The sequence below is a fragment of the Triticum urartu genome, chromosome 2A, assembly GCF_056163025.1.
Source record: "Triticum urartu cultivar PI428250 chromosome 2A, HENAU_Tu73, whole genome shotgun sequence".
NCBI lineage: Eukaryota > Viridiplantae > Streptophyta > Magnoliopsida > Poales > Poaceae > Triticum > Triticum urartu.
The window spans coordinates 175047783-175059385 of record NC_141874.1 but is presented as its reverse complement, the minus strand read 5'-3'; the positions used below and the strand labels follow the sequence as shown (position 1 = coordinate 175059385).

At 45.3% G+C, this 11603-nt stretch overlaps 1 protein-coding gene across 1 annotated transcript; it reads right to left on the bottom strand.

Moving 5' to 3' along the window:
• Positions 1–520: 520 nt before the first annotated feature.
• On the bottom strand, positions 521–1089 carry LOC147984425 (protein neprosin-like). Its single transcript, XM_087539753.1, has 2 exons — positions 964–1089; positions 521–874 (listed from the first exon to the last, which is right to left on the bottom strand). Exons 1-2 carry the CDS (start codon positions 1054–1056, stop codon positions 521–523), a joined length of 447 nt encoding a protein of 148 aa, XP_087395879.1. The 5' UTR covers positions 1057–1089.
• Between the last annotated feature and the right edge of the window lie 10514 nt (positions 1090–11603).

Below are 11603 nucleotides of genomic sequence, written 5' to 3'. Positions count from 1 at the left end.
ATACTATTTACGTTCATACATTGTTAGGTGAAGCTCAAAGGGCATAGTGCGTGAGACAACATGTGCAGATTCTAACTCGAGTAAAAAACTTGTCAAACATCCGATTGTCTTTGGATGTAATATTTATATTTAAACTATTGTTGTATTAGGGATATTTGCATGTTATAAATGGATGAATTGTATTATTTCTATAACTATTGTACATGGTTGGATGGCGAAATCCGGTAAAAATGTCCGCATGAGTCCAAACCAGTCTTTGGGTGTAATTGTGTCTATTTGAGGGTCGGTGTTGAAGATGTGGACTAATAAACATGTTTGGATGGCGGCTACCGTATCCGTGTCCACAGGGGAGTCCGGACTAGTTCATGGATAAACATTGCGTCGTATATTTTAAGGGTGGGCGCCAAAAAGAATTGAATTGCAATCGTTTTTCCGCTCAAATTGTACCTTAGTTCTCGCATATTATAAGATGACACGTCTGCTAAAAAGCAAAAATTAAAGGGAAAAGGAGTTCTGCTAGCTATGCATCTCCGGGGCCACCATACTGGAAGGAAAATCCATCAGGACCATTTTCTGAAGCTGAAGTGACCATCACGTCGTATATGTTGGAGTTCTCGACGTCCTTGGTCGCCCTATATCTGAAGTTCGTGCAGCCGCGGATCTGTACCCCCTTGAACTTGGCGGCGCCATTGTTACTGCGGGGCCCCGGTGCTATGCCGCTGCCCATGGGAGGCCTCTTTCTCCCCGGTGGCGCATACACGATCCCTCCCACCTGGACCTGGGTGCTGCCGTCCATGCCATTGACTATGGCGGGTGGGAAGTAGCCGACCACCATTCCGTTGACGAAAACTACCCAGTTCCCGGTCGGGCCATACTGTAAACAACATGATAATAATTGCATTTCAGGAGCACTTGTCAAGACGTAGTTGTTCAGGAATGTGTGATGAATGAAGGTGATCTCACCCTGCTGATGGCTAAATCAATTGACGATCCACTTGGAAGGGCCATCCCAGGGGTGATATATTGGTTTACCACCACAAATCCAGGGCACTGCATGTTCAGGCAGCCCGTCTTTTTGTAGTCATCAGCCTGTATCAAAAGATATATTTCAGTGTAAATGTACCGTACAACATAAACAAAGTTTAGTCCATTGCATACAAATCTGTTACAATACGCACCGTCCAGAAAACCAGCAAACGACTCTGTCCGTCGCCTTCGCGGCCAGGATCGATCTGGTAGATGTGACAGGTGCTAGTGTCAGAAGAGACCACAGCAAAGGTGTGGTCACCTCAGCTTGTCAAATGTCAAAACTTACATGCCATCCAGCTTGCATGACGGTGACATTGCTTGACCTGTCATCCACAACCAGCATCTGAGCTGTGGAAGCAGCATCTGACGGCATAGGGAGATAATACACCTCGATCACAGCCCTCGCGCTCTGGAATGTCTTGCCTTTCTCGCAATCTAACAACACCTGGGCGAACTAGGGGAAGGCATGAAAAATGAGAATGTCAATCTCGTTTCTCAGACAATGAGTAGTAGTCTTGTGAACCCAAACAATGATGGTTTAATGCAATATAAAGATTCAACACAAATCTATCTTAAAAACAATCGGGAGAAACGTTGACGATGGCAACTTACATGCTGCCCGTCAATACCACTCGTGTCTTGCGTTGACGTTGGTTTGTACACCGGACGAAGTGCACGTCCCATTACAAGATCTTCTTTGAGAGTTCTCCGTATCGGGACAGTTCCATAAGGACAACTTTCCCCTGTTGTCGGTAGACCAGTGCCGGAACTTGAATTTGGCGGCATCTAATTCCAGACAGAGGTTTCTCAGAAAAATCTCTCAACACTCTGAGCATACCAAAGCAAAATAAGAATTGATGATACACAAGGTGATTTTTTTTAAATACTACAAGGCGATGGGTTCCACAATGAAATAAATATTATTGCGGGGAAGAACATGTAATCATTATTTCAAGAGCCATGCATGGGCCATATGCATGGCATGCATATCTCCAACAAATCCGGATGGCCATTTTTCGTGAGCCATTTCCTATGGCATGTACCGTATCAAGTACAGTGCTCGGGAATACTACAAGGACATGTCAGAGTCTAACACAATGGCAGATAGATCTGTAAATCTGACAACGATGACTAAAAATACTGATTACATCAAGAGTTCGTACCGTGTTTCTCAAAGGAAAAAAAAGTTCCTACAAATTTTTGACAGTAGAGACAGAAAATATAGAATGATTACCTGTAGTATGTGGTTCTTCAGGAGAGGATGATCGAATGCGGGCTGCTTGTAAATGTCAACGCAGTCAAAAACTACCCCATAATTATCCTGCCATTTCATCAAATACAGAATAAGTACGTCGGATTTGGATTTTCTAATCATCTTGAGAACTTGACAACGAAGTGTTTGTTCCCATGGCATGGTTACCTTGAAGGATTTGACATAGGGCTTGTTAAGCATCTTGAGCTCTCTCTCCAGTTCGAAGTCGCTTTCCGAGATCGTTGAACTTCTTCCCCGGCCACAGCTAAAGAACAAAAAAGAGAGGAATAGCATCACAACGACCAACGGATGCCTCTTCATCTTAATCTTAACTTCTTGTTTGAAGATCGCCTACGACCTTGGGCCGTCCTTCGTGACGCAAACGCACATATATATAATTGCCGAAGTATAGGGTTGCATTGACAATGATGGAAAGTGTAAGGATTATATGGGAACCAGTAATTACGGAGAAACAACAAGATAACTCGGTGATTTCCTATTCTTATTGCGTTGATTCTGTTGTTGATAAAAGGAATTCATTCCTTTGATGGACGAATTCAACGCCTGATTCCGGGAAGGAATTGGCCATATACTAGCATTAGATGGCAATACCGAATCATACTTTGATTTTGTTACTACACTTTCTCAATGACATCACGTTTAATTTGGCAATATGGATATGACCGGGCGACTTACGCCCGCCGCCGCAAAATTCCGACGCCCGCCACGGCAAACATCTCAGGTGACGGACATCCTATAATGCCCGCCACCCCAAACATTTTTCTTGCGTCAAATATTTCAATCTATCCATCTTCAATTATGGCAGTAAAACGAACATCAAAAATAATAAAACTTACATCTAGATTCATAGACCATCTAGCGAGGACCACGGTGTGACAAATTTGCACCTTTTTGAGTTGATTTGCTATTTTCGCGGCATAAATTGAATTTCTGGCAACTAAAAAGCCGGACAAAAAAGCTTTGGGCATGCTACGAGGTACGAATGGGATGAAACTTTGTATGGTATCTTGGTTGGACACCTGTAGGGTGTGGTAAAAATTTGAGACCATTACGACAAAAACTTGATGGACATCATGTACAAACCGGACACTCTTTCACCAAGTGTAAGGGTTTCGAACGAAAACAACCACCTCACACACTCAAAACTAAATATAAAAGATATTTTGAACTTGAAACTTTTTCCATGAGTAATAGACGCTACCGGAAGCCCAAGTCAAAAAATTTACAATTTTTCGAGTTGGTTTGCTATTTTCGCGGCATTAATGAATTTCTTGCAACTAAAATGGCAAAAGGCTTTGGGTGTCCAAACGAGCTTAGAAGCATGGTGTCTTCATTGGACACCTGTAGGGTGTGGTAAATATTTGAGACCGCTACAACCAAAACTTGATGCACATCATGTACAAACATGACACGCTGTCGGATTACAGGTTCCGGTAAACCCTTGAGGTTCGAACACTGGGGTGCATACGAAGATCTCTCTCCCCCTAGCTCACGCTCTCGCAACGATCTCACAGTCTAGCTCGCCGAACCCGAAGAACAAGATACACAAGAGTTTATACTGGTTCGGGTCACCATTGCGGTGTAATATCCTACTCTAGTGTGGTGTGGTGGATTGCCTCGTAGGCTGGGGATGAACAAGTACAAGGGAAGAACAGCCTTCTGAGGAGAGGTGTTCTTGAGCTCGATGAGCTTGTGTGGTTGGGGATGATCTGAATGATCCGTCCCTCCATCAGCCTCTCCTGGCTACGGTGGTGACTAGCCCTATTTATAGAGGCCCCTCCCCAAATATTAGGCGGGAAGGGATCCCACAACGGCCAATTCGAAGGGGGGCAACGAGTACAAGTTATCCTGACAAAAAGTGGTCTTCTCCTGCCAAAGGCTCTGGTGGTGACGCCGTCGTGGGCTCTGTGGTGACATCCATCTTGTCGTCCTGCTGATCTTGGTCTCCTTGCACCGATATGAAAATCTTTGCCTGACGCCTCGGGACTCCTCGCCTGTGCCTGCCTCTTTAGCACCAAAGAGGAAACTGGCACTCTGCGCCTGTTGGCGCCCGCCTGGCCTTGGTCGTCATGGCTCACGTCATGGAAACCTCACGAGGTGTCCCTCTCCTTGATCTCTCCACTCCTCGCGAGCCAGCCTAGTGAGGTTGTCCCTGAGGAGGTCTTGTGTCGTCCGCCTCGCGAGGCTTGGCCCTTCGCGAGGGTCTTGAGTGTTGGTTGATGAAGATGGGCCGTACCAGGCCGCTGGTGGAGCCACGCCCTGGGCCGCAAGCAGGCAAGTCTGGGTACCCCCCTTCCCAGGACGTCGACAGTAGCCCCCGGGCCCAAGGTGCACTCATGCTTGGCTTCGCGGCGAAGCCAAGGGGCAAGTGCGGAGCGCCGCGGGCCCCAATAGCCTGCTGCCTTGATTGACGCGTGGCGACTGACAGGATGTGCGCGCCTCCACTTCCCCATGCAGCCTCGATTTCCGCCTGGCTAGGCAACTACCATCGTCTTCATAGCTCCTCATCCCTTACAGGCAGCACTCTCCACCGCTCCCTCATCTTCCAGAAGGCTCCAGATCTCCTTCGCCGGCTCAATCTGACACCAACTTCCTCCGCCACCATGGCACCAAGCCAGAAGAAGAAGGGAAAGAAGGAGTCCCGTACCTCAGCCCCTGCGACGCCGGTCCTCGAGCCCGCAATCGTGCGGTCGGTGGTGCTCAACCAAGAGGCGATGGACAAGGTGCGCCCAGCACTCGCCACCGATTTCAATGAGTGGGGGCGACGGTGGCCTGGCCTGCTTCCCGCGCCGAAGTGGACATGATGGCCACCGAGGTCCCCATCCATCTCCACGCCCTTTGGGCAGGCTTGATTCCCCCCTTCTCCAATTTCTTCAATGTGGTGCTCTCGCATTACCAGATTAACGCGTTGCATCTCGATCCCCGATCCATCATCCTCCTTGCCGTCTTTGCCTTTGTCTATGAAGCCATGGTAGGCATTGCCCCTTCCGTGGCTCTGCTTCGCCACTTCTTCTTGCTGCACCTGACAGATCCTCTCCAGCGCTCTGGGTGTGTATCCTTCCAGGCCATCGCGGCGATGGCCGGCTCGGGGATTGAAGGAAATATGCCCTAGAGGCAATAATAAAGTTATTATTTATTTCCTTATATCATGATAAATGTTTATTATTCATGCTAGAATTGTATTAACCGGGAACATAATACATGTGTGAATCCATAGACAAACAAAGTGTCACTAGTATGCCTCTACTTGACTAGCTCGTTAATCAAAGATGGTTATGTTTCCTAACCATAAACAAGTAGTTGTTATTTGATTAACGGGATCACATCATTAAGTGAATGATCTGATTGACATGACCCATTCCACTAGCTTAGCACCCGATTGTTTAGTATGTTGCTATTGCTTTCTTCATGACTTATACATGTTCCTATGACTATGAGATTATGCAACTCCCGTTTACCAGAGGAACACTTTGTGTGCTACCAAACGTCACAACGTAACTGGGTGATTATAAAGGAGCTCTACAGGTGTCTCCAAAGGTACATGTTGGGTTGGCGTATTTCGAGATTAGGATTTGTCACTCCGATTGTCGAAGGGGTATCTCTGGGCCCTCTCGGTAATGCACATCACTTAAGCCTTGCAAGCATTGCAACCAATGAGTTAGTTGCGGGATGATGTATTACAGAACGAGTAAAGAGACTTGCCGGTAACGAGATTGAAATAGGTATTTGGAATACCGACGATCAAATCTCGGGCAAGTAACATACCGATGACAAAGGGAACAACGTATGTTGTTATGCGGTCTAACCGATAAAGATCTTCGTAGAATATGTAGGAGCCAATATGAGCATCCAGGTTCCGCTATTGGTTATTGACCGGAGACATGTCTCGGTCATGTCTGCATTGTTCTCGAACCCATAGGGTCCGCACGCTTAAGGTTACGATGACAGTTATATTATGAGTTTATGCATTTTGATGTACCGAAGTTTGTTCGGAGTCCCGGATGTGATCACGGACATGACGAGGAGTCTCCAAATGGTCGAGACATAAAGATTGATATATTGGAAGCCTATGTTTGGATACCGGAAGTGTTCCGGGTGAAATCGGGATTTTACCGGAGTACCGGGAGGTTACCGGAACCCCCCGGGAGCTATATGGGCCATGATGGGCCTTAGTGGAAAAGAGAAGAGGCGCCTTACATGGGCCACGCGCCCCTCCCCTCCCTTGGTCCGAATAGGACAAGGAGAGGGGGCCGGCCCCTCTCTCTCTTTTCCCCCCTCCGCGAATCCTATTCCAACTAGGATTGGGGGGGGGGGGAATCCTACTCCCAGAGGGAGTAGGACTCTCCTGGCGCGCCCTCCTTGGCCGGCCGCCTCCCCCCCTTTAGTCCTTTATATACGGAGGCAGGGGCACCCCAGAGACACACAAGTTGATCCACGTGATCTTATTCTTAGCCGTGTGCGACGCCCCCAGCCACCATAGTCCTCGAGAATATTGTAGCAGTGCTTAGGCAAAGCCCTGCAGCAGTAGTACATCAAGATCGTCACCACGCCATCGTGCTGACGGAACTCTTCCCCGACACTTTACTGGATCAGAGTCTGGGGATCGTCATCGAGCTGAACGTGTGCTAAAACTCGGAGGTGCCGTAGTTTCGGTGCTTGATCGGTCGGGCCGTGAAGACGTACGACTACATCAACCAAACGCTTCCGTTGTCAATCTACAAAGGGTACGTAGATCACACTCTCCCCTCGTTGCTATGCATCACCATGATCTTGCGTGTGTGTAGGAAATTTTTTGAAATTACTACATTCCCCAACAGTGGCATCCGAGCCTAGGTTTTATATGTTGATGTTATATGCACGAGTAGAACACAAGTGAGTTGTGGGCGATATAAGTCATACTGCTTACCAGCATGTCATACTTTGGTTCGGCGGTATTGTTAGACGAAGCGGCCCGGACCGACATTATGCGTACGCTTACGCGAGACCGGTTCTCCCGACGTGCTTTGCACATAGGTGGCTTGCGGGTGACAGTTTCTCCAACTTTAGTTGAATCGAGTGTGGCTACGCCCGGTCCTTGCGAAGGTTAAAACAGCACCAACTTGACAAACTATCGTTGTGGTTTTGATGCGTAGGTAATATTGGTTCTTGCTTAAGCCCGTAGTAGCCACGTAAAACTTGCAACAACAAAGTAGAGGACGTCTAACTTGTTTTTGCAGGGCATGTTGTGATGTGATATGGTCAAGACATGATGCTAAATTTTATTGTATGAGATGATCATGTTTTGTAACCAAGTTATCGGCAACTGGCAGGAGCCATATGGTTGTCGCTTTATTGTATGCAATGCAATCGCGCTGTAATGCTTTACTTTATCACTAAACGGTAGCGATAGTCGTGGAAGCACAAGACGACAATGATGCTACGATGGAGATCAAGGTGTCGCGCCGGTGACGATGGTGATCACGACGGTGCTTCGGAGATGGAGATCACAAGCACAAGATGATGATGGCCATATCATATCACTTATATTGATTGCATGTGATGTTTATCTTTTATGCATCTTATCTTGCTTTGATTGACGGTAGCATTATAAGATGATCTCTCACTAAATTATCAAGTAGTGTTCTCCCTAAGTATGCACCGTTGCGAAAGTTCTTCGTGCTGAGACACCACGTGATGATCGGGTGTGATAGGCTCTACGTTCAAATACAACGGGTGCAAAACAGTTGCACACGCGGAACACTTAGGTTATACTAGACGAGCCTAGCATATACAGATATGGCCTCGGAACACGGAGACCGAAAGGTCGAGCGTGAATCATATAGAAGATATGATCAACATAGTGATGTTCGCCAATGAAACTACTCCATCTCACGTGATGATCGGACATGGTTTAGTTGATTTGGATCACGTAATCACTTAGAGGATTAGAGAGATGTCTATCTAAGTGGGAGTTCTTTAAGTAAATTAACTGAACTTAAACTTATCATGAAACTTAGTACCTGATTGGTATCTTGCTTGTTTATGTTTGATTGTAGATAGATGGCTCGTGTTGTTATTCCGTTGAATTTTAATGCGTTCCTTGAGAAAGCAAAGTTGAAAGATGATGGTAGCAATTACACGGACTGGGTCCATAACTTGAGGATTATCCTCATTGCTGCACACAAGAATTACGTCCTGGAAGCACCGCTGGGTGCCAGGCTTGCTGCAGGAGCAACGCCGGATGTTATGAACGTCTGGCAGAGCAAAGCTGATGACTACTCAATAGTTCAGTGTGCCATACTTTACGGCTTAGAATCGGGACTTCAACGACGTTTTGAACGTCATGGAGCATATGAGATGTTCCAGGAGTTGAAGTTAATATTTCAAGCAAATGCCCGGATTGAGAGATACGAAGTCTCCAATAAGTTCTATAGCTGCAAGATGGAGGAGAACAGTTCTGTCAGTGAACATATACTCAAAATGTCTGGGTATAATAATCACTTGATTCAATTGGGAGTTAATCTTCCAGATGATTGCGTCATTGACAGAATTCTCCAATCACTGCCACCAAGCTACAAGAGCTTCGTGATGAACTATAATATGCAAGGGATGAATAAGACTATTCCCGAGCTCTTCACGATGCTGAAAGCTGCGGAGGTAGAAATCAAGAAGGAGCATCAAGTGTTGATGGTCAACAAGACCACTAGTTTCAAGAAAAAGGGCAAAGGGAAGAAGAAGGGGAACTTTAAAAAGAACGGCAAGCAAGTTGCTACTCAAGAGAAGAAACCCAAACCTGAACCTAAGCCTGAAACTGAGTGCTTCTATTGCAAGCAGACTGGTCACTGGAAGCGGAACTGCCCCAAGTATTTGGCGGATAAGAAGGATGGCAAGGTGAACAAAGGTATATGTGATATACATGTTATTGATGTGTACCTTACTAATGCTCGCAGTAGCACCTGGGTATTTGATACTGGTTCTGTTGCTAATATTTGCAACTCGAAACAGGGACTACGGATTAAGCGAAGATTGGCTAAGGACGAGGTGACGATGCGCGTGGGAAACGGTTCCAAAGTCGATGTGATCGTAGTCGGCACGCTACCTCTACATCTACCTTCGGGATTAATATTAGACCTAAATAATTATTATTTGGTGCCAGCGTTAAGCATGAACATTATATCTGGATCTTGTTTGATGCGAGATGGTTATTCATTTAAATCAGAGAATAATGGTTGTTCTATTTATATGAGTAATATCTTTTATGGTCATGCACCCTTGAAGAGTGGTCTATTCTTGTTGAATCTCGATAGTAGTAATACACATATTCATAATGTTGAAGCCAAAAGATGCAGAGTTGATAATGATAGTGCAACTTATTTGTGGCACTGCCGTTTAGGTCATATCGGTGTAAAGCGCATGAAGAAACTCCATACTGATGGACTTTTGGAACCACTTGATTATGAATCACTTGGTACTTGCGAACCGTGCCTCATGGGCAAGATGACTAAAACGCCGTTCTCCGGTACTATGGAGAGAGCAACAGATTTGTTGGAAATCATACATACAGATGTATGTGGTCCGATGAATATTGAGGCTCGTGGCGGATATCGTTATTTTCTCACCTTCACAGATGATTTAAGCAGATATGGGTATATCTACTTAATGAAACATAAGTCTGAAATGTTTGAAAAGTTCAAAGAATTTCAGAGTTAAGTTGAAAATCATCGTAACAAGAAAATAAAGTTTCTACGATCTGATCGTGGAGGAGAATATTTGAGTTACGAGTTTGGTGTACATTTGAAAAATTGTGGAATAGTTTCGCAACTCACGCCACCCGGAACACCACAGCGTAATGGTGTGTCCGAACGTCGTAATCGTACTTTACTGGATATGGTGCGATCTATGATGTCTCTTACTGATTTACCGCTATCATTTTGGGGATACGCTCTAGAGACGGCCGCATTCACGTTAAATAGGGCATCATCAAAATCCATTGAGACGACGCCTTATGAACTGTGGTTTGGCAAGAAACCAAAGTTGTCGTTTCTGAAAGTTTGGGGCTGCGAAGCTTATGTGAAAAAGATTCAACCTGATAAGCTCGAACCCAAATCGGAGAAATGTGTCTTCATAGGATATCCAAAGGAGACTATTGGATACACCTTCTATCACAGATCCGAAGGCAAGACTTTTGTTGCTAAATTCGGAAACTTTCTGGAGAAGGAGTTTCTCTCGAAAGAAGTGAGTGGGAGGAAAGTAGAACTTGACGAGGTAACTGTACCTGCTCCCTTATTGGAAAGTAGTGCATCACAGAAAACTGTTTCTGTGACACCTACACCAGTTAGTGAGGAAGCTAATGATGATGATCATGAAACTTCAGAACAAGATACTACTGAACCTCATAGATCAACCAGAGTAAGATCCGCACCAGAATGGTACGATAATCCCGTTCTGGAAGTCATGCTACTAGATCATGATGAACCTACGAACTATGAAGAAGCGATGGTGAGCCCAGATTCCGCAAAGTGGCTTGAAGACATGAAATCTGAGATGGGATCCATGTATGAGAACAAAGTATGGACTTCGGTTGACTTGCCCGATGATCGGCAAGCAATTGAGAATAAATGGATCTTCAAGAAGAAGACTGACGCTGACGGTAATATTACTGTCTACAAAGCTTGACTTGTCGCAAAAGGTTTTCGACAAGTTCAAGGGATTGACTACGATGAGACCTTCTCACCCGTAGCGATGCTTAAGTCTGTCCGAATCATGTTAGCAATTGCCGCATTTTATGATTATGAAATTTGGCAGATGGATGTCAAAACTGCATCCCTGAATGGATTTCTCGAAGAAGAGTTGTATATGATGCAACCAGAAGATTTTGTCGATCCAAAGGGAGCTAACAAAGTGTGCAAACTCCAGCGATCCATTTATGGACTGGTGCAAGCCTCTCGGAGTTGGAATAAATGCTTTGATAGTGTGATCAAAGCATTTGGTTTTATACAGACTTTTGGAGAAGCCTGTATTTATAAGAAAGTGAGTGGGAGCTCTGTCGCATTTCTGATATTATATGTAGATGACATATTACTAATTGGAAATGATATAGAATTTCTGGATAGCATAAAGGGATACTTGAATAAGAGTTTTTCAATGGAAGACCTCGGTGAAGCTGCTTACATATTAGGCATTAAGATCTATAGAGATAGATCAAGACGCTTAATTGGACTTTCACGAAGCACATACCTTGACAAAGTTTTGAAGAAGTTCAAAATGGATCAAGCAAAGAAAGGGTTCTTGCCTGTGTTACAAGGTGTGAAGTTGAGTAAGA

Excerpts from the sequence above, each read along its gene's own strand:
- LOC147984425 (XM_087539753.1), bottom strand. The coding sequence starts at position 1,056 with ATGCAGTGCCCTGGATTTGTGGTGGTAAACCAATATATCACCCCTGGG. Across the intron at positions 875-963 it reads TTGATTTAGCCATCAGCAGG|TATGGCCCGACCGGGAACTG; the intron begins GTGAGATCACCT and ends TGTTGTTTACAG.